This window comes from Astatotilapia calliptera, chromosome 11 (genome assembly GCF_964374335.1).
Source record: "Astatotilapia calliptera chromosome 11, fAstCal68.1, whole genome shotgun sequence".
Lineage (NCBI taxonomy): Eukaryota > Metazoa > Chordata > Actinopteri > Cichliformes > Cichlidae > Astatotilapia > Astatotilapia calliptera.
The window spans coordinates 19,832,485-19,858,525 of record NC_137432.1 but is presented as its reverse complement, the minus strand read 5'-3'; the positions used below and the strand labels follow the sequence as shown (position 1 = coordinate 19,858,525).

General features: G+C 41.0%; 1 protein-coding gene across 2 annotated transcripts in view; it reads left to right on the top strand.

Annotated features, from left to right (window-relative positions):
* The first annotated feature begins 3,184 nt into the window (after positions 1 to 3,184).
* fhod3b (formin homology 2 domain containing 3b) overlaps positions 3,185 to 26,041 on the top strand; it is an 89,653-nt gene continuing 66,796 nt past the window's right edge. For both annotated transcript variants that reach the window (XM_080307946.1, XM_080307945.1), the window contains exons 1-3: positions 3,185 to 3,676; positions 10,068 to 10,174; positions 15,472 to 15,536. In XM_080307946.1, coding sequence (XP_080164072.1) covers positions 3,512 to 3,676; positions 10,068 to 10,174; positions 15,472 to 15,536 — 337 coding nt within the window. In that variant the 5' untranslated portion in view covers positions 3,185 to 3,511. The remainder of the gene's footprint in view (positions 3,677 to 10,067; positions 10,175 to 15,471; positions 15,537 to 26,041) is intronic.

Genomic DNA, 26,041 nt, shown 5'->3' with positions numbered 1-26,041 from the left:
TTTTCTATCATTTAATTGTTAATCTATTACTTAACAACTTAAATACTTAGTGTAGTGTAGATGGCTGTGAGGGAGGTCTTTATTAGCAGGAAAAGCTGTAAAACTTGTGAAAATGCAGTTAAAAGTCCAAGCATGTATGCCCACCTTCATATTTTCCAAAGCCGTCCAGCAGGCCAGATTAGAGTCTTTGCCGGGCCGATTCTGCCCTCGGGCTTATGTTTGACATCCCTGCATTAGTGACAGTGAATAAAACAGGGAATTTAGCGTTGAGTGGCAGTACTCCAGGTCGTTCAATGTTTGACTCAAAGTACAGTTATCGTATGCCTGACTGATTTTAATGAAGACAACACTGATCCTGTGCATGAGCGCACACTCGCCCTCGGTTTCTTAGGCAAATTTACGCCTTGCATGTCACATCCAGTTTCAGAACACCAAGAACCCAACGATGAAAACAATCATTTTGAGGCTTCGCAACAGGACTTTACTAACCAACAGACAAGAGTCAGAGTGGCTACATCTGTGTTTATATATGTAGTCTGTGAATGGGACCAAGACCAAAAAGATATTTACACAGACGTGTACTGAGATGAGTGATCACAGCTGGACGAGACTGCTGGGTTTAATCTATTTAGCATTTACTGTGTAAGTTCATTACGCAGACACATACAACACTTATAACTGCAGACAATAGTTATTAGTTATTATTAAACTCTCTCTCTCTCTCTCTCTCTCTTCCACAGCGTGTCTTTGTCCTGTATTCTTCTCCTCACCCCAACCGGTCAGGGCAGATGGCCCCGCCCCTCCATGAGCCTGGTTCTGCAGGAGGTTCCTTCCTGTTAAAAGGGAGTTTTTCCTTCCCACTGTCACCAAGTGCTTGTTCAAAGGTGGTTTGATTGTTGTGGTTTTGTCTCTATTATTGTAGGTAGGGTCTTTATCTTAACATTTAAAGTGCCTTGAATTGAACTGAATTGTGCTACATATAACTTTTGATCCAAAATAAGAAGGTAAGGTATGGGCTCCATAGAGTCTATATTAAGTTGACTTCTGTTGCTGTAGGCAATGAGAGCCCCATTTTCTCATCTGCAAGATCAGGTTGGTGAATTAGAGCACTCTTTAGCTGGCAACCTAGTCTAGCTCAGTGGTTCTCAAAGGTTTTTTGTTACAAGGCATCATCTGTGGAAACAAATATTTCTAGGGCACAGATTTACATAGCTGTAGCTTCAGATGATAAATTCAAGGTATGTCGGTTTGTATTCAAAGAATTGCTTTTTTAAATTAAACTAAATGTAAGCTAATCTTTAAAGTTCTTTTTCCAGATTGAAGACTTTGTTGGCTGGATTGTATTTATGAGCTTGAGTGAATAGAGGTTAAAGAGAACTGGAGGAGAGAGAAAAGCACCGTTAAGACACCGAAGAGCTAATGGACAGGTGAAAAAAATGTTTAAAAAACAGACTAAAGCTTGTTTTAGTTTAAAGAGTTCTTTCAGCTTTCTTTTTATTTTGCCTATTGTTTACTGGACCTTGGTGCAGCCCCTCAGTTCATCTACTGTATGAGACAATCTGTTTTAATCCTCCCCTCTTAAAGACCACCCTCCATTTCTCTGTATGTATTATTGTAGGGTCTACATTACAATATAAAGTGCCTTGAGGTGACTATTGTTGTGATTTGGTGCTGTATAAATAAAATTGAATTGAATTGAATTTAAGGCAATTTCTGATTGGCTGCCACTCGAAAACAGATGATTTATGAGCAGCTGGGTGATGCTGCATGGTTTTTAAATGACCATATTAACATCAAACAGACAACAATTTAATGTTTGTCTGGAAAGCCTTGGAGTCCTGGCATTTATGTGGATGGCACCTACTTGAACGAAAGCACTCCTCAGTGGCAGCAGCCTCCTCCACCACAAATCCACCACAAATGCTACTTAGGAACAACTCGAGGAACGTTAAAAACCCAGTGCTTTGACCTGGCCTCGAAGCTTCCCAGATCCCTGTCTAAACAGGCGTCATGGGAGTGCCCGGAACAAGCCCAAACCACAGAGCTATAGCAGAACTTTGCCTTCTTGTGTTTCTTGTAGAAAGCCTTGAAGGCTTGTTTCGTGTATCCCTGAAGGCCCCACCCAACAACCCATACCAGCCAAGGTTGTGCTGCCAACATGCCAGTGTGTAGAGACAGCCCCAGAGGCTCTGTGGCTATGCACTGACAGGTCAGAACTGTTCGAGGCTCAGGGTGGACCTACGCAATGTTAGACAGCTGACTCTAGAGATGTTTGGAGATTTGTTTCATATTTTTCAATTGCTCTAACCACTCCCATGAAGCATCACTAACCAGGGTATAAGCATAAAACTAAGTAATACAGAAATGTACCATAAGGCGTATTTTTAGACAGCTCATGAATTTACTTCTAGATCCTACATATTGCTGTTAGATGCATTTTTTTTCAAAATATATGCAGCATTGTGTTTTTTTCTGGTAAAAAAAAACAAGGTTATCATAGTTAACTAAAACTAAATGGGAAAAGAAATTGTTATCTAAAAGGAAAAAAACCTAGACCTTTTGTGAACTTTTAAAACAGCAATTAAAATAAAATAACATTACAGAATAAATCCTTAGTTTAGGTGTTTCTAATTTGTTAACATTTGTTATCACAAACTGCATGATGAGGGTTTAAAGCATCCGTTTATTAAAGTTTGGGTGTCTACAAGGCTGCGAGTCAACTGCTGTCAAAAAGCTCTGTTTATATTGTAATATCTAATTATTTTCCTAAATCTCATCTCTGGCATTTCCCATGAATGAAAAAGTAATAAACATTAAAAGTGAACAACATTAAAACACTGAACCTAAATATTTTAAGCTGAAGCAAGAAAATCCACTCTGGAAACTCACTGAAACTAAACTGAATTAAAAGGTCAAAGCGAAACAAAAATAAAAACTAATAAGAAAACACAAATATGTTATAACTCTGGTGTCCACTATAGCTCTAGTGTGTGTTTGTCAACACCGAGTTGAAGGACTGTCAGCATCCGTTTTGCTTTTTTCCCACTGGAGGCCGCTATAGCGCGTGTAATCCGAGTTTGGCCGGGCTGACTGGGACCTGGCTTGCAGTGTCCCTTCTCAGGCTTTATGCATGAGGAGGGAGCCGCTTCCCATAGACCAGGCGCCAAGTGTAGCAGTGCCGTCCGCAGTCTGCCTCAGCACCTCAACCGCCCGCAATGCCCTTGGACACTGGCGCTCCGCTCGATTCCGCCACGCACTGACTAATCGTGACATCTCAGCGAGTTACTCCGGATCTCTACTTTGGGACTTTTTGCGCACACTGTCCTGACACATCTACGCTGAGTGAAACAAATGGGGAAGGTCCAAGGATAACAGGGTGCAGGATTTTGTTACTGCAGAAGACCTGCCGGTAGTTCGCTGTCCGGAGGGGGGGCTGGCTGCGCCTCTGTCAGAGACCGTAGTGCCGCATCCACTGTTTTGATCATCTAAACTCGCCTTGCATGGATACATCATGGCTACATTTATATGCAGGGTGCAGTTTTTAGATGATACTGATCCATTTAACAGCACCAATTTCCCCGAGCCCACCAGACCGCCTCTGTACACCTTCAGGGAAGATATCCCTCTGATAAATCAGATTGCTGGAGTCCACAGGCTGTTAAAAGCCCCACACAAGGTATGCAACGCACGATTAACCTCTTGATTTTGTTTTTGTGCACGTTTCGTTAAAAGCACGAGTTAAAATGTAACATCAACGCCTAAATTAATAATTAGCTTGAACAGGTCGATTGTGTTACTACCAAACAAAACCAATTCACCAATGAGCAAGCGTCTTAGTAAGCACTTTGTTGATAGGGGATGCTGATGGGGCATAGACGTGCATTCAAATAGTTACTGATTCTCGGCGTGATAGTTCTGTGATAGACAGAATAACTCCAGGCGGTGTAGGCGTAGATTAGATACCTATTATTTGGGGTGGGGGAGGGGCTGCCATCGGTTAATATTTACATCAATTACCCACCTGTGCACTGCCAAGACTTTAGGTGCTCCTTCAAAGTTTGGAAAAAAGTATCATGTTTGTGGTTGGCAAAGGAGGAGACGCAAACAAATAAGCAAAAAAGACATTTGTGGTTGCAGTCTTAATGATTGTTTGACTTGAAAATCTAACCTCCTCAAAGGAAAAAAAAAACCAACTTATTTGTGGGAGAAGGCGACCTATTTGCAGTGTCATAAATGGACAGACTGGAAGCCCATGTGGAGAATAAAGTAGGTTGGGTCAAATCATGCTCAGTTGGTCAATTCTTGACGGATGGAAAAGGGTAATTTCCCACTTGGCTTGATTAGATCTGTGATTTTGATTTGGCAACATGTCTTCCTAATCAAACGTGTTTTTTTTCTAGCCCCTTTTTTTGTATTTTGACTCTGTTAACCAGCTTTTCTTTAGTCTGAAATAGAAAGGTATTTGTGTTTGATCACCCTCAATTTTCAGGCTCCATTTACTGCTTGGTTTTTGAGGAGGTGAAGCAGTGCACATTCTTTTTGGTTGCAAACAATGGCCTTCCCAAGATCCAAAATGTTGGAGACAGTAGTTGACAAAAGTAGACCTGAAACTCATTTTCTTTTTCTCCCTTTGGATGCCTCCAGAAGTTAAATGTCTTGGCATATTTCTACCTCTTGATTAGATTTTGTGAAGCCCCATCTACTGACCTTTAAATTTAAACAAATCACAGAGACCATATCATCTGAGGCTGAGTCTTTTTACTGAGCATTCGTCTTAGTCTGGGTAGAAAGTTGCATAAATGGGGAGTTAATTTGGGTCTTTATTCATTCTGTCAGATCAGTGGTACTCCATCTTGTTTGAGTCAAGCTGGTGAGATAAGTCATAGGAGCCTCAGGATGCTGTGGATCACCACAAGCCAGGCTCTCATTCTGCAGCCTACTCAGTCTGACCAGCAGCATGGGATGGGGACGCTTTCCACCGAAAAGGAAGTGGGCAAAATTAAAAACACAAACAAGGAGCTGATGTACTTTGCACCGTCTCAGTTTAGCTGCAGACCAGCTGGACCGCAAAGCAGACAGAGAGGGAGTACCTGTGGTTGGCTGCGCAGGGCCTGGTTAGTGAGATTTGGTCACATGGGCATTGGTGGTTAGCCGTAAGTTGAGGGGGAAGTCCCTGTTCTTCTCGTAAACAAAAACAGTCAGGTGGGTGACGCAACTGCGTCGCCGCGCTTGACCAAGCAGCTCCCTGATTCACACCATCAGACGTTTGAAAACGAGACTTTAGTGCGACCTTGTGAATACAGCAAGGCTGTCTTATCCCTACAGTGCAGGCCATTCTGTTATAAATAGTACGTGACCAACACATGGTGCAGGGGCAATCAAAACAGCTGACATATGCTGTTTTAGGGATTTTACTGTCATTTTCTGTGGGCATTCTCCAGAGTGGAGATCAGTTGTGTGTGCTGGATTGGGTTATACATGGGATGACAACTTGGAAAAGTAGCTGTACAGAGTCGAATATCAGTTTGTAGAAACTGATTTTTATAGCTGCACAAGGTTAATTTTTAATAGTGAAAACTCTCAGTGAGGGTGGGAGACTCACTTGAAATGTGATGGTATGTCTTATGTACAGTACATCATAGTGTAATATAGTTTGTAGTATCTTTTATTCTGCTTGAAGACCATTTTGTATAATATAAATCTGGTATCTTTTGTGCTGCTTCGGTAAAAGGGAGTGATTCCCACCTCACCCAGACATTTGGTTTTCTAGTGAATAATGCATTGTCTTCAGCGTTATTCAGAGTTATTCAAAATATTCAGTTTTTCAGGGCAAATCAATAGCTCATTACTCCTTCATTTACTTTCTTCTCTCTCTGTGTTTTGTATTTTGGGGTTTTGTGGCCCAGAGGCCTTGCATCAGTTTATAAAAACAGAATTTAAGCGAGGTCTTGAAGAATGGACTCTCACTTTACCAATTTCAGTTTGTGGGACAGTTGTTTTTCTGCATTTTTTTGTCCCATAATGAGAAGTTATGTTAAATGCTGCAAAATGTAGGTTCCTGCTTCAGGCCTGTCAGAGCTCCCTTTGAATTCTTTTACACATTGTCATGCAGATTTGAGGTTCTCTTAATTTGGAGTGTTGTCTCAGCTCCTTTCAGAGGAACACATCGAAGGAAAAAGTTGCCTTGGACTGGACAGGAAAATTAAGGTTACTGTTGTGGTTTTGTGTTCATGCATCAGGTGTAATGTGTTTTAAATCACTTGCTCTCACAGAAATATCACAAATTGCATCTCCACCTTATCGAGCAAATGTGAAGCTTTTAAAGTGGCCAGATGTTAATCCTCTAAACTGATTTGTAGTCCACTGTGGTTGCTATATAGACGTCTTTACCGTTTTCTGTGCTCTGTCTTCTTCTGCTGGTCAAGTGAATGGCAGCCCCTGTGTGTGATTAAATAAAAAAAAAAAAAAGGGTTGTCCTGTCTACATGTTGAGCACTCCGCTGGTCAAAGTTGCAGCTCTGTTAACACACATTACTAGTGAACCATATTCCCTGTTTCCATTAGAGCTACCAAACAGGAAGTGAGTTCATATGTCATCAACACTCTTGACCCATTTTTGGGTCAGAGTGCAGTTTACCATTTGGAGAAATAGCAAGAACCAAAAAATGTCATTTGTTTCCAAACTGATGATCTGTTTGCTTTAAATCAGTGATTCTTGTGCTGGCACCACTTTTTGTTTGTATAAATAAATAATAATAGAGAACTTGTTTTTCCCTTCAGTGCTTACAGCCACACTTTTAACACAATGAGATCAAACTGCAGGCTATGACCCGCTGAACTGCTTGGCCCCCTCATCGCTGCTTACAGCTAGCTTTCCAAATGTCTTTCCCATCTGGAATATAAAGAAATTTGGAGTGAGATAGCAGTTTTAATTTTGAAATTGCATGGTGTTTATTTTTAGTTCTTTCTGCCTTAACTGCCTTCCTGGTCAGTGGACCACAGTATGGTGGTTGAAGGGAGAGGCCAGACCTCAGTGTGTGAGCAGAGGAGCTTGTGGTTGCTTCTCTGGACTTGGCCATCACAGGGCCACTGTGGGTTCAAGTCCTGGGCAGGAGACAGCTAAAGAAGTCTCTGCCTCTGATAATCTGGTAGCACTTATTCCTGGATTAAGAGCTGTTTAAAGTGCATCAACCTGGCTTGGTTGTACATTGTAATTCCTGTGAAGTAATCCACACTGATTATATAAAGAGCGCCTAAAGTGACACTGGTTAGAGGATAGATTTATGGCTATATGGAAGAAAAGATGGGTGTACAGATGGGGATTAGTTAATGGCAAACTTGTGTAATTCACTGCAAGTTTTTTTTTTTTTAAGTTTTTTTTCTTGCCTGTGTTGATTTTGGTCTGCAAGTCAAACCCATGTGTGGGGAATTGCATTTCTTGGTTCCACAGTTGGCTAATTACTGGTTACAGCTGCAGATTCAGCCCAGTGTTTTGTGCAGTTCAGGTTGTGATACAGAGTGAAGCCGAAAGAGTACAAATATTTTGTTTGGTCTTGTTATCTAATCCGCCTTTTTTAGTATGTAAAGTATAATTTAAAGTATAATATATACAGTATAAAATAGCAAAATGATAAATCTACCTGTAATAATGTATTTGGGTTTTTTGGATTGTAATTTAGTGGCATTTGCACAGCCATAATTATAGGGCTTATACAATTCAGTTTAGTTTTATTTATATAACACCAAATCACAAGAATAGCCACCTTAAGGAGCTTTATATTGTAACGTAAAGACCCTATAATAATAGAGAGAAAACCCCAACAATTAGATGACCCCCCCCCCCCCCCCATGAGCAAGCACATGGCAACAGTGGGAAGGGAAATCTCCCTTTTAACAGGAAGAACCAGGCTGCTTGGGGGTGAGGGGTGGGAGACAGGACAAAAGACACGCTGTGGACGAGAGCCATTTAATTATTAATAATAACTAGTAGTTAAATGCAAAGCGGCATATACAGTAAGTACAAAAGAGTGAAAAGAAGTGAGTGAAGGTGAAATGCTCAGTGCATCATGGGAAGTTTGCATTTTCTCCCTGTGCCTGTGTGAGTCCTCTCCAGGTGTGAATGTGAATGGTTGTCGGTCTCTCTGCGTTAGCCCTGTAACGGACTGCCAACATGTCCAAGGTGTGTTCCAGCCCCTCCTGTAACTCTGAAATGGATAAGTGGAATAAAATAGATGGATGGACAAAAAGGCTAACCTCTACTGACTTATGGTCATGTAGTACATATTTTTTTCAAACATTAAGGAAACCACATTTGGAAACGTAAAGTTGACATTCAACAAAAATACGTTGTTTCTGGGATTGTTGAGTTTCTTACAGGTTATTTAAGGCCCAGCTACTGGTCACTCCATACAGTATGATTTAAAGTGTCTTCTCTGTCATGCAACATTTCATATTACTATCCCTCTTTTTATTTTCAAAGGCATGTCAGTCCATAGGCATAAAAAAACAGAAGGGAAAAAAAAGAAGAAATCATGGGCCTAACTTGGGCCCCTATGCCTGGTTTTCCTGTCAGGCCAGAATCTGTCTTGTAATCTGGAGAATCACTTGCTTCCCGCTACCGACTATGTGCAGAATAGATGTGCTTGTTTTCACTCGCAAGTCTTTTTCTATCACGCCCTGCCTCACCTGAAGAACATCTACAAATAAGACTTGCAGATGTCTTGGAAAGGGCACGATCTCCTCACCTGTCTCCTGCGTCAACCCCATGTTTTGCCTCATCCCCCGATGTCTCCTTTAGAAAAATGATATTCAGCTCCGCTTCTACATCTTTTTATATTCCCAATAATCGTTTGGTTTGGGCAGCAAACAAGACAGCTCCGAGCCAGAGAGTGAGTTGGAGAGAGACTGAAAGTTATCCCAACCAACCACATGTTTTGTTTCAGCTCTCAAATATGACACAGTCCTTGAGTGCTGTAGTGCAGTAATGCAGAGTGGCTGAACAGATCAAAGCTGTAATGTCTTTCCCAGGGTTGTTCTTTCACGTTTAATTAAGTTACTGTCATATGCGGAAGGAAATTGAACTGCATCGGACCAGGCAATAACTGGTCCGATTTAAAAAACACATGGTTTTGCATGTTAAACTTATGTTTACATGTGTTGTGCATTAAGAGAGAAATTCTTGCAGGCTGCCTATGTAAGTAGTATTTATGGAAGGGTATCATTGCCTTTGTTGCTTTACAAAGCCCAAGTGAGGGCTGACAAAAAAGACAGGTTACTGGAGTTCAACGTATTTGTACAAATCGTTGTTGGTTTAGACACTCGGATTGTTGATGGTGCAGAGCAGTGCCACTCTCTGCACTCGCATCATATGTTCGCCCTCCCATAATGGTATTTGTTTTCCTTTACTCTGCTTCGCTGTTGGAGCCGCTGTCCTGTGGAGCTGACAGACTCTGAATATAAATAGGTTAATATCTCCAATTTGGAGGTCAACCAGACAAGTGAACAGTCACTCTCATTCTTCATCTCTTTGACCACAGTCTGGTGATGACAACCATTCAAGACCAGACAAATCATACCTCCTCTGCAAAGTCATCATATGTGATGATAGTTTATCAGACAGGAGAGCAGCGAGATAAGAGGCAGCAGACTGCCAAGCTTGTTCAAATCTGCATGACTTCTCTGCAACCTTGCACAGTTTTTCATTGTAGAGCACTGACAGGAGCTGATAAAAGAGCCTTCTGTGGTTCACGGCGAACAGACATAGACCTGAAATATGCTACGCATGTGTCTGTGGAGCCATCGAAACAGCAAAGTTTTTAAAATATTTAAAGAAAGTTACTTGTCTAAAATTCTTACGAGTCATTTGTGTGTAGTTTTAAAGTTGTGTGCCTGCATGGGCGTGAAACACAAATAGTTATTCAAACCCCCTGGATGTCAGTGCCATTTGTTCAGCTGATGTGTGTCATTCAATTCAGAAGCTCCCAAAGCATCTTTCCACTGTCAATGCTCATAAATATCTCTTAACACAGCATTTTGAATACATGCTGACTGTGCCTTTTTCCTGTTTAGCCCGATGACTGTGCCCTTCAGCTGTCCCATAATGGAAGCTACTTGGACCTGGAATCTACGCTGGCAGAACAGCGAGATGAACTGGAGGGATTTCAGGAGGATGGAGGGTAAGATAATAATCGCCGCCATTCCTGTCTCCACTCTCGGCGAATGTGCACAGCCGCCGAAATGAAGAACATTCTCTACACTGTGCTGAATTTAAAAAGCTGAAATAAAACTAGATTCTGGCGTTAAAAAACTTGGCCTTAATATTCCTTGCACTTCAAAAGGTGCTGCTCAGACTGATGCCAGAGCCACTCAGGCTGAAAACTAAAGTGGGACTGGCACGGTCTAGCAGGTGGATACAGTAATGTACGATGCTTGCCAGGTTTTGATTGTCCAGGAATAGATTGTTCCTGTTGCTGTGGTCAAATAGCGGTGCAAATACTTTTTTTTTCTTTTGGGGGGGGGGGGGGACTGAGTGATTTTAAAGCTTTTGATTACAACAGTCTGACTTAAAAAAATCTTGACAGTCAGGCATATTTCAGTACAATGTGAGTATTTTTAGTGGAAGAGAGATTTGAAGCAAGACAAGAGGGAAAAGCTATAGTATTTAATCCTTGCCACTGGGAATGCATATTAATAAACATTTTTACTATATTCCTTTGCCTAATTTAATACTATTAAAGGGATTTGTCTAATGATACTTATTTGGATCTAGAATGAATGATCCCTTTTCCGAATGATCCTTTTTTGAACTGTGCCTTCCTCTATTAAAAGAACAGAGGAGAAGGTCTTTACTCCACCTGAGAGTCTCCTAGGAAAAAGAGACTCTGATTTTCCTCACATAGGTTTTGTGAGTCTCTCAAGGGTATTTTATCTGCATGCAGGTCACTAAAATGATCGTGTTTGTTGTATTTTTAAAAGACCTTGCAGTAGTAGCAGTTGCAGGATTTTATAAAGTTGGTTCGGTGGTGATACTGGTGCCCTTTTTTTAGTAGACTGAAAAATCTTGGAATTTCCATCGAATTGATCTATTTGTGTCGAGTGGCACCAAGGTTGTAATCTTAACCACTTGTGTTCTAGTCATGTCTCATGAGTAATCACCCACATCTCTTTGTGACTTTACTTTGGTTCTCATTTAGAGCACTGGGGCAGCTACACAGTATACACCCTCCTAACACTCAGCTAACGATTTAGCCATATTGTTTCTGCGTAATGTGTAGGTAGATATTGCTTTGGCTTGACACAGCTCCTGGAGCTGGATGAAGAAAAAGTTCACAGTTGTGTTAGGTTAACTTCTGGTTCATACATTTTCCTTGGCCATTTACTTTATTGGCTCCATACATTTTTTCATGTACTGTGCAGTATGTTGATACATCCTTCATGTACTGCCCACTTTAGATGATCACAAACCAAAGGTTGGCATGAAAGTTCCTGGTCAGTTGGACCACAAACATGTATGGATTTATTTGTCTAACTTGAAATTCATAAGCTGCTCTCTGGCTTGGTGTTTCTGTTGGAAGTTGGGAGCGCTGGCCTTTCCCAGTTCCAGCTGAAATTGTTAGGAGCTTATTGGAGGCTATTAAGAGCTGTGAGGTTAAAGTGGTCCACTTCTTCTCTCGTCAAAGACTGAGCCTGCATGGGTCGGTGTTGTGCCAGCTGGCACGAGCTGGTATGGATGTGTGTCATTAAACCCACACAGCGTTGTCTGAGGAGGCTGGGGGGGGGGTGAAGGTGGTTAGCCAATTATTTAGTAAAAATAGGGCAGTGCTGCTCATTGGCTTTTTACGGTGCTGATGGGCCCAGAATTACGCCCCCCACTGCTCAGTGTTCTTGATTTGATGATTATTGAGCCAATAAAAGGTCTGATGAGGGATTTCACCCTTACTTGTTCCATTTTGTTTTGTTTTCGCTCTCATTTTTACTGCATATGATCTGTCAGCAGCAGTCATAACACCCGAGTATTTAACGTAAAGAAGAAAAAAAAAAGCTGACTTGCCAGACAAAACCAACGGTTGTTTTTTACTTTCTGGGTTTTCCACGTTTATCTCAAAATAAACCTCCTGCAATAACTTCAGATGACAAGCGAAAATGATGCTTTCATCATGCTTTCACTATTTTAGCTTTAAGCTAAGTCACCTACTACTAGAAAAGGGAGTAGTGCAATAGTTCTGAGCTCCCCTGATCATTGGCAATTGAATCCATCTGTAATTGATATTAATGACAGGTTACATTCCTGAGGCGCCTGTGTCATACCTAGTGTCTTTACAATCAGATTAAAGTATGATCCTCTGACAGAACGCTGCGAGAGCCAGGAGATATCCATGTCACGGGAGCTTAAGGGCCATAATCACTTCCACGCCACGTTATGTAGCTCAGCTATACAAGATTGTGACTCGTAAATCCCCTTGTCCCCTCTCTGATACCACCCCACTTCTGGTTACAAACTGACCATGTAGTTCAGACACGTGCAGAGGCATATCTGCACAGTTCCTGGCAGAGTGTGTGTGTATTCTAGCTGTGATAGATTGACACACACGCTGTTTTTTTGGCACTGTAGTTGGAGGTGGAGTATGCGGGACGTGTTCTCGTAGGACCAGGATGGATAGAAAAGTTGTAGCAAATTTGTTTTGATCTTTTAGGGGAAAAACAGTGTTGTGCGATAGTGTTGAGTTATGTGTCGAGCTTGACACATTGTAAGACATATTCCCTGGCTTGTCTTTATAGGATAACATGAAATGCTGTTATTGACTGGATAATGGATTCAGCATGTGGATTTTATTTTAGCATTTTCTTTCACCTTTTCGCATTTCACGCTGTAGTAGATGTAATTTCTGTTAGAAAGCCAGCAATTATATGCTGAAAATGCTCTTGCTGGTTTTATTGAGTGTTTCTGATGTGTTTGACAACTATTCAAAAGTCAGACATATTACAAATCTATCCGTTCTTGCTCTGAAGGCCTCAGAAATTCAGCGTTTCTCATCACATCCTTTCATGTCTCCGAGGGCAGCTCTGCTTTCTTTATTTTCGCTTTTTTTCTGACCCACTTGGACATTGTTTCATAGATGCTCGAAGCACACAAGGTTTTCATTTGAAGAAGAAAAAGTTGACTTGAAAAGAACCAGAGTAATTGTCAGACTTAAAACTTTACCCCACCTGGCTTACTCGGGCACTGGAGGTCCCGCTACAGACGCAGTGATACGGGAGCCTTCTCGAACAGGGGTGTCCAAGAAGTGCTGAGTCAGTAGACCTCAGCGGGGCCTTCTTGTCTGGCATTAATTGGTCTTTGAGGGGGAAGTACTGGCTTTACTGTATTCCAAGTATGTGTGTTCACTTTCTGTGGGTACACATTTTGTTATGTTTTATAAACAGGGCCAGTAATGCTCCCTTAGATAAAGCCAGAGAGCATTGAGCTGGCAGGCATCCACCGGTCCAGTTGCTGCTGCTCTGTATGAGGATTAAGCCCGAGCTTTATGAGGTGCTGTACAACGGGGCAGTAAAGGGGCAATCAAGATGGGGAACGTAAGGTTTTATTTTTTAAATTTTTATTTATTTATTTTTTTTGTCGGGTACAGTTGTTAACTTTCTGCAGCTGCATTCCTGTTTGCTATGTTTGATAGAGAAATTGATGATGATGAGCATTTGGTTGGTGCCTTGAAATGCCCACTACTTTTTATAAATGTTCATACTAAATAACAATGTCCATATGTTTTCATTTAATCTATTATCAAGTGCTCTACTTTTGACCATTTGACTTGTGTAATGGTCAGGAAGTATGACATAAGTAGGAAGTAAGTGGTTTAGATTGCATTCAGTCCTTTTGTGATATTATAAAAAGTAGTAATTCAGTGATTCACCTATTTCAGAAGCTTCATGTATATTATGAATCAAGGTTAATTTGGCTCACAAGATTTTCATGGCTCACTATTATATACCAGCATGCCCCCAATTTGTTATTTAGCTGACATTCTTTATAGTTTTCATTGTTTAAGAAGGTTTGGGCTCCATCTTTTATAGGCCTGCAGCACTGTCTGCAGGAGTGTTCAATTTTCATGTTTAATTGGTGGTGGTGGGGGTCGGGGTCTGAAAACCTCACTTATATTCCATGCACGTTTGTTTAATTTGATAATGAGCACGTTGGCCTGTGTAGCCTCAGGTCTTGGTTAAGCACAGGGATACTGTTGCATCTAAGCGGAGAGAAAGCAGACATTCGTGACAAAATGGGTCTAGTTACCGATTTGCCTCAACAGCATCACAAGGGATAAAGTTCCTGTTTGCCGTCTCATCTCGCAGCGAAGGGCCCTGTTGACAGATGTTGCTCCTGTGTCGCCTCTGCCTGTTGCGGGATATTATATTTGATAAACAGTGAGGATAAGCAGACTTCCCCTGTCATGTCACGCGCTTGTGCGCGTATCAGCTCGGCCTCCCGCTGACTGGTTGGGGCAGGAAAAATGTCAGTGTGTCAGTCTGTCTGGGTCTGTTTGTATGTGGCGAAGCAGCAGTAGGAAGTGCCTTCTGCACCGATACAGTTTTTTCTCTTTCTGTCAGAGCCGCTCACGCCCGACGGTTTGAAAGTGACAGTCTGCTGCTGGCACTGCGCCGGTCAGAACAATCACACAAACTCTATGCAGCCAGCATAAAAGCCCATTTGTCAGTGAGCCAAATTAGGAAGGGAGGGTAGGGGGGTGTTGCGCAACTCTACCTGCTGTGCTCTTGTCTACATTTGGCCTGCTAGGTTTGTTTGTGTGTTTCTTTAGGTAGTTGGGAGGTTAAAGGCCCAATGAAGGATCTAACCTCAAGCAAAACAGTGATCAACCAACCTACTTTATAATTTTTTTATTTTTAAAATGAAAGTAATTAAAAACTGTTAAATGATTAGGTCTGGGAGTACCACACACCGAGTATGGGAGCAGCAAAGTATTGAGAGTTGAACTTTTGCAAACTTCAGTGTCTGTTCACAGACACTAGAGAATTAACTTTTGAGGGATCTAAACTGTTCTCACATTCACTATCAGGACTGAATAGCATTCAGGGGCATTGTTGTCTTCTTTGTTTTTGATTTTCATTCGCACATTGTGAGCTCTTGACAGGATGCTGACAGGGTCTTGGCATATCTCCATTAACGCAGGGGGTGGAGCTGACCTCAGAGTTGCTCCCATCCTTCATTTTCATTGATGAAGACCTTTTCCCTGATCTGCTTCCTGCTGTGTTCAAACTGCAAATGTTGCCTGAAACGGAACAGAATAACTTGTTGAAAAAGGCTCGAAGATCATTTTGCACCATTTAACAACAGCGTTTCAGCTCCATTATCCTGTCAACATGTGCACCTATGTCTGGCACGCACATGAAAATTGAAATGATCACAATGGTCCAATACCTTCTGACATGTTGCTTTATCTCCGTTTGTCTTTTGTCTTTGTAGACGAGGAAAGAAACACGGCATCATTCTTCGAACGCAGCTATCAGTCAGAGTTCACGCGTGCATCGGTGAGTAATAAAACTGTGCTCCAAACTCTGCATTTGTCACATTTCCCTCTATAATTTGTCTCCTTCTGACTACATCAGCTTTAATTAGCTCTGTCACCAGTTGATTATTTTATGTAGATCCTTGTAAAAGTTGCACAGCAGCACTTGTGGAAAAAAGCCAAGTGACAGCACCGTTTCAGCAACAGTACGAACACAGAGCACTGGCACGGAGCAAACCCTGAAAACATTTTATGTTTTTGGACTTACTGGGTTCTGTCACTTTGTTTAATTGGGCCTCCTGGTATCTTTGAGTAATGTGAGGGAACCAGCATAGAGCTGAGTGAAAACATATGCAAACATGCATGCACATGGCATGTGTGCCGACCCATACGCTCACACACAAAAAGCCTTTTGATTAAACTGAGGATGGCTAATCTTTTACTAACTGCATTGTACTCTCTGATTTAGATTTAGCTACTTTATTTTTCCACATCTTTATGGAAAGATTAAACCAACAAGGTTTTATCTGTTTTGTTACCTTTTTTTTTCAATATTTTTAATACAATAAATTACTCCACATGCTTTTAAGAAGTCATTTTCCAGTAGAGCATTGAGGCTGTCGGTAATGTCATTCGGAGGAACACATGCCTCCTCTGCAGGCATCAAGTGCAAAAATAACCCAAGGTCTGCAAAGGCTATTAGGCTGTAAATTGTCAGATTTTATATTTAGCTGCTTGCAGTACAAGTGAACCAAAAACACAGACATTTTTCATTTGAATGAGGTCACTATGATGAGAGAACTATCTGAGGGTCCTTCTTGGTTGTTTATTGTACCTGCTGATGATAATGGAAAGGTTGGGAAAATTGCTCGTTCAGGGACTGATGAGACAACGGAGAAACACAGCTTTTCCTCCAACCTGATTAACTCAAGTTTGCACATGTTGATTGCAAAAAAGGATTTCTCTTTCATGTGTTTTACACTGTAATTATGTAATTGATACAGTAGACCTATCATATGTTATGCATCGTTAAATTCTTGTTGTTAACGATACTGATTTAATAACAGTGGATAACCAAAAGTCATTTCTAATCAGTGCTTGATGTAACATGTCACACGTTTAACGTGGCTGTACTTGTGAATATTTGGCTGAACACAACTCACAACTGAACTGGCTTTCTTCTCTCCTCCTGCTGGTGCTTGGCTTAGCTTAGTGGAGCCTGGGGAGTGACCGACAGACTTGCTGCTCTTCTCTAAGTGGATGATGACCCTCTTTCTCTCTAAGTTGACAGCCACCTGTTGCCCCTCTCCAGTCTCCCTCAGTGAATGCCTGGGTGGTTAGCTGATTTATTTCCTCAAGCTGAGGTGGTCACTGTTACTGTAAATTGTCCAGACATTTGAGCCTAATTTTATCTGACTAGTGAGCTTACCTCGTAGCCCCATGAGTACAGAATTACTGGGTGATTTTCTTGTTATGTGTAGTACATAATTCATTAGTTTCCCAAGCACAAATGGCGTGCTATACTTCAGGCTTTGCCCTTGCTCTGTATTAACGGATAGAGTATTTCTCTAAAATGCCTATAAATTTCAGTGACTTTGTTCTTTAGCTGGCCACATTCTTTTGTCTGCATATAATCAATAATCACGTGCAATAAAATAAAAAGAAAGCTGCACTCTGTTGTAATAAAATATGTTTGTACAAGAGCCAGTAATAGATGTACGGAGGCATTAAAGTAGCTTTAACACTAAGATTGTCTAAAGCTCTGGATTTTCTTTTTCTTTTTTGCACACTTAAGCACACTTAAGATTGTGTGCTAGAATAGTACACCCACGTCGTTAAGATATTCTGTTTATCCTAGAGGCCCCCTTCATGAACATGAGTGATGAGTTGGTTACAGCGGTGTGTATTCTAATCGGTATCATTTAGCACTATTTTGTGGAAAACACGTTGCGTGTATTTCAAGTTTGAATTAAGCCGTACATTGCCTTGTTTACGTTATCTGGGTTTTTTGGCTTTCTCCAAATGTACTCATCACAGGGGCAGCTTTCTATTTGTCTGTCTGTGTGTATGTGTCATGAACCACAGCGAGACCTAATCCGGGCTTCCTTAATCATAGTCATTAGCACTCACATGCATATGTCAAGACAGAAATCTGTGCAACAGAGGGGAGGAAGGAAATGCTTCACCCAAGGAGTTAATGGTTTATTAAACTGCTTTTTACTAATCCGCTGCTGTTGTAATCACAAAGTGAGATCATCTGGTTTCTTTGTGTGCTAAAAGTACCTACCTGGCACTAAACTATGTTTTAGCTAAGCGTATTTTCATTATCTTGAGCTGTTTTATAATCGCTAACATTTACGATAAATGAAGCCTAAATGACTTGTGTTCACTTTTATGGTGTTCAGGTGACTATTTGACTAGATTGGCTTGTTAGTATGAGCCTTCCTGGAGCTTAGAGGCCATAAACAGTGCTCGGCAATGATGAATGTAATGAATAACAGTGGAATGGATATCTCACTATAAAAGATCCAGAGCACTATGTGGAGGCAGTCTGAAGCTGTTTAGGTATTTGTATTTATGTCATAAGGTTTCATTTGATTCATTTTTTGTCTTTGGATAACCTGTAGAAGTTATAGTTTGAGCTTTGTTTGCATTTTGTAGGACCAGCATAGCAGCTCGGGATTTAGACAATAACCTCAGCTTGTCCCTCTCAGTGCGTTAGCGTCGGGCCCGGTCTGTTTAGATCTTTAGGCTGTTATTGTTGTTGGTGAACTAGATGTGGTATTGAGGGCCTGATTAAAGCAATCTCGTGATTATTTTCCTGTTGTCTGCCAGTCCTCTTTTTAAGTGCAGTTTTGTTTCTGAAGCTGCGGGAGTTGCTGTGTTGTCATGGCATGAAGAGGCTGAAGACAGACAGATGTATTAGTGTGAGCCGCAGAATGTTTTAATAGGGATACCAAGTTAAGAATTAACAAATGTCACATGTGCTTTGTAATCATTAGCAGTTCTCACAAAGTAAAAATTCCAAAATAGCTTTCTGTGGAATCATATGTGGATATAGACTCAGTGGGCTGCGATGGGCCCGCTTTTGCCTTCGAAGTTGCCTTAATTCTTCTTTACTGATTCAACAAGAGGCTGAAAACATTTCTCAGAGAGAGATTTGTCTATCTTATTGTTATGATGGCATCACACACACAGTTGCTGCAAATTTGTCGATTGCACATCCATGACATGGATTGAAGTGAAAACTGGGAACTGTGGAGGTCATTTGTTCGAAGCAGCCATCAGAAGATGGGCACACTGTAGTCGTAAAAGTATAATCGTGGTTAGCAATGATACTCGGGTAGACTGTGTGGTTTAATAATGCAAAATGTGTTCCAAGAAAATATCCCAAATGCCATTACACCACAACACCAACCTGAAACATTGATGGAAGCCAGGCTTAATCCCTGTTTTCATGCTCACACCAAACTCTGATCGCACCATCTGAATGTTACAGCAGAAGCTGATTTCTGTCTGGATCTGCTTCAAGGTTCAATGTCTCGTGCGCGGTTACAATGAGTTGTTAATTGACTTACTCTCTCATTCCTATCAGCTATCAAAGTAGTCTAGGCCAGCGATCCCCAACCCCCGGGCCACGGGCCGAGTCATTTGGTACCGGGCCGTGAGAGTTGAGACTCGGGTGTGAAATGTATGCTTTTCAGGGTTTATATCGGTTTTCAGCGTTATTTTGTTATCGTTTTTATCGTTAACTCGGTTTTCCTGGGTCTTTTCACATGTGTTATGAATAAATCTTCTTTTTTTCAGTACCGGTACTAGTTTTATTTTGTTGTATTTATCCGCGACACCTTAAAGGCCGGTCCGTGAAAATATTGTTGGGCACAAATCGGTCCGTGGCGCAAAAAAGGTTGGTGACCGCTGGTCTAGGCCATTCCCCTCTAACTTCAGGGTAGCAACAAGGCATTTTCAAATGCCTTTTTGTTTTTCCATTTTCTCTTTTTAGACCATTCTCTATAAATCCTAGAGATTGTTATGTGGAAAATCCCAGTAGATCAGCAGTTTCTGAAATACTCATATCAACCCCTTTGGCATCAACAACCATCCCATCTTCAAAGTCTCTCAGATCACCTTTTTTCCCCATTCTGATACTGTGTTTAATCGTCAGCAGGTCAACTCTACGATGCCTACATCTATTGAAATGCTAGAATGTGATTGGCTAATACTTGTTTTACTGAGGAGTTGAAGAGGTGTACCTAACAAACTGTCAGGTAAGTGTATATGATCAGAGCTTGCTCCTGTGCCAAATCGTGTGATTTATGCAAAGCTAAATATCTGATGTGGTAAATCTGTCAGCTGCAGTCTGCAAATTATGTTGTCACTGTAATACCCATAGAGAGCCATCACAAGTTAGGGTAGTGCAAAGCTTTTTCTTTCTTATTAGCAAATGCCTTCTATTGTCAGAGGTCGAAATCATACATTTCAAAGCTCAAGTTTGTTGATATTTCCCTTTGAGAGCAGGTTCATCTGTCAACACACTGATCCCAGCTGAAGAGTGGCAGCTGTAATCAGAGGCGACACATTCTCGCTGGATTATCTGCCTTGTCTTTTACAACCTCTTATAATCCGGGCTCAGGGCATGAATCATTGTGACCGCTCGTTGTTGACTTGTGTTTTCTCTTAAAGCTATAATTTTGTCAAATTGGTAGTTTTGATCTTCAGGTTCACAACTGAAAACTCTGTGGTCGTTAAAGTGGAAGACTATGAGCTGTAAATTTTCTTCAATTATCCCTCTGCACACCATGCTGGAAGATTAGTTCCTGGCAACTAACAGTGCACATTAAGAGCTTGGGCTCTTTACATGTTTGTTTGTCTAATTAATCTATTATTGTGTGGGTGAATGGGTGATGTCAGCACAATAGCTTAAAATGATAAGATCACCTGTGGGTTTTCGTGTTGCTCCCAGCCACAGTGTCTGTTTTTTCCAGACACCCTGCCAGATATGTACTTAGCGATCTGCACTTTTTGTCCACACACATAAAAGTAACTCCAGTAGTTAACTTGGTTATTAAAAACTTAGGATCTGCATGAAGTTTTTGCTACAATTTTGTAAGGAAACAAGGGATTTATTTTCCAAGTTAAAAATATTTATTTGAATTTCCTATTTGATTGTTATCACCATTTTAATCCTTCATGTCTGTCACGATGCATATTTAGATGGCTGTATGTACATAGAGAAAATCCCCAGGGTTGGAGTCACCACACTTTGGAGTCAAATCAAAGCAATAAAATCCAATAACAAGCCACATTTGAGGCAGGGGAGTGCCAGGCAAGAGGAGAATAATTAAAAACATGCATATCACATGGCACGTGGGAGACGTAAGATGATCAAATGGCCTGGACTGCCATCGCTTTCACTGGCCTCAAAGAGACTCCAAAATGGGATCATGGTCTCAGAGTCTCCCCAGGAGGCCAACCTAAACAACGCTGTGCCAAAGAAGAGAAATCTGAGGCAGCAAACAAGAAAAGTGAGGGGAATGGGTCTTGCTGTTCAAATCATAGCTGATAGTAACACGAGATCACTGGAAGGCTCATCTCACACTTTGACTCATTCTGCTTTTTTAAATGTTCTTTCTGTTTGGCCGTGAGCCCAACAGCCACATGCAGTGAGATAACAACATGGCTTAGGTTAATGTGGCGTTTACGTGCAACAGTGCAGCTCAGTGTTTCCATTCATTTTGCGTTACGTCCCTCTGTCGTCGCCCCTAAAATACAAAAATGTTCCATATATATAAAAATCTATTTAACGGGATTAGAGTTAATTGCTCTGCTGTAGATTTGCTTCACATATTGCACAAATAGACTACTACATCAATTCACATAAGCGCCCTCATCTGTTCGCATTCACTCGCACACACACTCATCCAAAGGTATGCACATATTAAGAAACCATCTGTTTCCAGTTGTAAGGCCCCTCAGCGCTGCTCCTCACCCATCCAGAAAAGAAGCTCGCTGTCTACATTTTCATCCACGAGCGGAGTGTTTTTTTCCTGCTGTGTTTACAGGACTGCCAGAGAAGGCTGAGTGTGCAGCCTGACCAGGGGACTAAACATTGTCCCTGTGGATAAGAAGGGATGTTTCAGTGCTGTAAATTCTCTGTTTTACTCTTCCCCCTTCACTTCTGACAGCTGCCCAGACTTTTGTAGCAAAATCAGATGACTGATAGGTGAAACTTTTGCAGGTTATAAGAGAATATGTTTGTCCAAGATGCACATTACGGCGTGTATGTTGGAGAGCTAAGAGTGGATGCTATGCGAACCAGACCACCACTGCTGTGAGACTGTTGAAGTGGACAGGTGTATAACCTCGGTAACCACAGTTTTTTAAACAGCTGAAGCTGGTGGGAGGAGTCTTTTTTTGTTGTTGTTTTTGTGCATAAACCCTGCATTTAATTGCTGTATGCGCAGAAATGTTTATTGATGTCTTTGCAGGAATCTATTTTGGGTTTAGAGTTGAGATTTTAGGTGTCTTTACTCTCCATCTGTCCTCCTTGAATGGAGGACAAAGAAGAGCTGAGTGAAATGTTGCATTCTGTTGGTTGCTATGTTTCTTAACTATTTGTTTGGCGTCAGATTTCTGTCATAAGTCACAATCGCCATGAATCTCAGTACCCACAGAGGTGTTTTTTCTAAAAATCTGGAGATAACATAACCAGCCTAATGGGACAGGAATTGAAAGAATTCTTCAGTATCACATTAATTTGGTGAAGGTCATCAGTACTTACTACTCCTGTAGAGCAAACATTGATTTCTAATAGTTGGGGAAGGGGGAACTTCACTTTGTAAAACAGTGTATAAAGAAGTGTAATCTAAGGTTTATGTTGTTTTCATGGTGTCACTAAATACCCATTCGCAAGAAGGGTAGTTCCTCCCTTGATGTAGATTCAAGAGAGATCTACATCAAGCGCAGTGTTAGCTGAAAGAGTGTCCGTATCCTAGGCAGAAACCTGAAACGCCTGATAGCTGCTCACTTCTACATGTGCAGGTGCTGAAACTGTGCAAGTAATACTGAAGTAATATTGAACATCTGGGTGTTTAAAATGATCCGAGTTTGTTTTATCAGGCCGCTTTAGACAGAAATCTGATGCCTTAGATTCATTGTGGAATTCTGGTCGTTGTTTCCTTGATTATTTGGAACGACTGCTTGTTCTTTAAAAGGAGTTAGAAAAGCTAATTATTGAAAAATGTTTCCTAACAACTTTATGAAGGTTCTTCAGTTAATGTTTTTTTTTTCCCAACAGAAATGGAAATGATAAATTAAAGAAAGAACAGTAGTTACAGTTGTCCTTTTTAGCATCTAGGCAGCGCATCGCTCATCCCAGAACTGACTTAAACTGTTAAGTGACAATTACAAAAAGTTGAAGTATTTTTGTCTCTTAGGTTAAATTCATTAAGCTGACAGGTGCAGATTTTAATCTGCTACTGATTTTTTTTATTTGCTTTATGGGTTTGATATTCTAAATATGCCCCCATACACTGAACCGATGCATGCATCCTTGTATTTTATACCTCTGAAATTTCAGGTTGTCTTTAATTTATCATCTTTGTCATATTTGAGATCTGAGTTTGGGGTTATGGTCATACTGTATCGGCAAGGAGAATCTGAGTGCCAGTCTTGACTAGAAAGAAAGAAAAAAGAAAAAAAAAGACCTGACCTTTAACTCAGTACCCCACTGGCCTTCAGCCAAATCCTAGTGGGCCATGCAATTCATCACACATCCTCCTTCACATGTCACGCTGGCTCCTTTTGTTTCCCTCAGCTTTGATGTCCGCTTCTTTGTAAGGAAATGTCTCTTTCTCTCTGCATCCATCAGGAGAATATGAGGAATGCTTAAGAGCCTGTTTGTCGTTACAGTAACTGTCACTCATTCAGTGTTGTTATTTCTTCTCTCACCTTGGATCAAGTACTGTTGCCACAGCTGGCTGGCTCTGAATTAGTTTACCATTGCTGTTTTGCTTTGAAGGGGGAATTATTGGATTTTCTAACATCCATGTGCTGAGATTGATTCGGTCTTAAGGCTGACATCAGCTGGAAAAATAAAGATTTATACTACCTCTTTAGGACTAAGCAGGAAGGGATGTGACGGTGATCTTTTCGCCACTCACGAAACTGGTGGAGATTTGTTCTCCTGTTGTGGAGAAGTGCTGGACTGTCACCTAATCTGAATCCTTCCCACTTCAAATCTTTGCCATTGTATAGGGCTACTTTGTTCTGTGGGAAAGTTGTAGATTCTTCCAGCTAATTCTCCCTTTGCATCTCTCTGACACATTTTGTATGAATTTGTATCAGGTAAGCAATAGCTATTTGATTTCTTAGTGTAAAACAGATTAGGAATGTCTTTTTTTTTTATCTCTGCAGGACTCTTAACTGTTATCTAGCTCTGGAACACCTGCAGCCTCCACCTTGTGCTGTGGTAACTGGCTGCTTTCCAAAAGAAACTCCAGGAATATTCACCGCAAGTTATTTGGCAAAGGCACAAAGTATGCTGCGTTTCGCGGTGATGTGTTAATGATTTGAAAGCTATCCGCTTGTGTTCGTGTTCTCCAAAGTATCGACCTCCACCCAGAGTGCAGGCATGATACGCAGCTGTGGAATTATTGTGGATATTGCAGACCATATATCGATCCAATATTAACTGTGCCTTCACAGCTAACAACGGGTATCTGTTTCTCTTTATCATCTTCAAACACGTCCAAGGCCAAGCAGCAAGTGCAGTCGTTATTTTTAGAGCTGATGTAAGCTCAATCGCAGCCCATAACTGGGATAAGGAATATTTGTGTTGTAGAATCTTTAATGAAACATAATATCTATATTTTCTGCTCACGTTAGTTTGAACAAAGCAGTGGGGGTGGCACTCAAGAGTTTTGTAAAATGTAAAAAAATAAATGGGAGCTTCAGCCTTTTCAACAATGTGTGAACAAATACATATAACGGGTATTACGGTTATCTAAGGAATGACAGTGGAGGACATTGTCGGTAATGTAGCAACTGTGTAATGTTTGCATCAATCACTGAAGCAACCACAGTGTTCTTACTTGGCTTTTGTTTAAGGCTACATCTGAAGCAGAAAACTGTCCACTGGAGACCCCAGTTAGAAATAAATAAATAAAAAAGAGCTCAAGCATCAGGAGAATCTCCTCTTGCAGCCCACCCATGGCTCTTAAGGGGAACACTCAGAGTGGCCTCAGCAAGAGAAGACTGGACAACCTTTGTTGCATTCTTCAGAGCAGAAGAAAAGAACCATAGATAGAGAAGCGAGAGAAAGGCCCCAATGTCTTGTGTGAATTTGAGCCAAAAGCCTACTTAGGCGGTTCAGGCATGTTCAGGATGGTTCCATCTGAACTGCAGGTTACAAGAGAGGTCGACGCTAAAATGCACGCTGCGTTCACTGGTCAGCGACAGGTATATAAAAATCCCTTTATCGTGAGGAAGCATGGTGGAGCTGAGGTAATTTGGAAGCGGATACTGTTCTTAAATTTAACAATAAATTTTTGTGTGAAAAAATAATAATAATAATTACACTTAAACAAACAACTTACCCAATCTTCCTCTGCGGTGAGAGCAAAAGAAACATTGTCTGCTTTTGCTTAGACTGCGTCGTAAAGAGGAGTGAAAATCTCAATTGGTGTAACCCATAAGTAATGTTTCCTGATGCTGTGAGGAAAGCGAGCCATGTTTACATCATTGCTGTGGTTAAAGCTGTGTAAAGTTGAGGCTCATCTTTCAGTGAGCATGTCAGACATTGTTCTGATCCATTTAGATCTACTCATATGTGTTGTATGGTGGTTTTGTCAGTGGTCACTTAAGGATCATTGAGCGCACAAAGCACTTAAATATTTTGCATAGACTTCTTGTTTATAAGATAAAAGCCTGAATGTAAGCCTTTAATCTGTGTGTTTGGGAATATGAAAAATGTTTGAATCTCTCCCAGTGTCTGGACCTCAGAATTGAATGACATCAGTGGCAGCTCTCTCTGTCTGTTCTCTACTATTATGAATGCCTTTTGTATTAGCAAGGTTCAACACAAAAGCTAAATGAAGCCGTGTAGGGTTTCACTCTGAATTTTCTCTTCCGAGACACACGCAAACACAGAGGGTGGACACATTATGCTAACATCTGTTTGTTAAATAAAAATCGATTGCATTATCATGATTCGTATGCGCCAGTTAAACACCACCACCAACTATAATCTCAATCAGCAGTTTTCTGATGCACGGTCATCTTGTGTACTTGTATGAAAACATGCAGAGCAAAGGCTGAAAATAACACCTCCCAAGCAGCAAATGGGGGGAAATTTTCAGTCTGATCTTAGTAAATCTCAGAGGGCTATCGGTTACCTTGTTGGGTAGATACATTTACCAAAATATTCATGTGGGGGGAAAAACAAAAAACACTTTGCTTAGGTTGGCAAAGCATACTAACACATTTTTTCTGCTTTCAGCCAGTGTTTGACACTTTGGCAGCGTATGT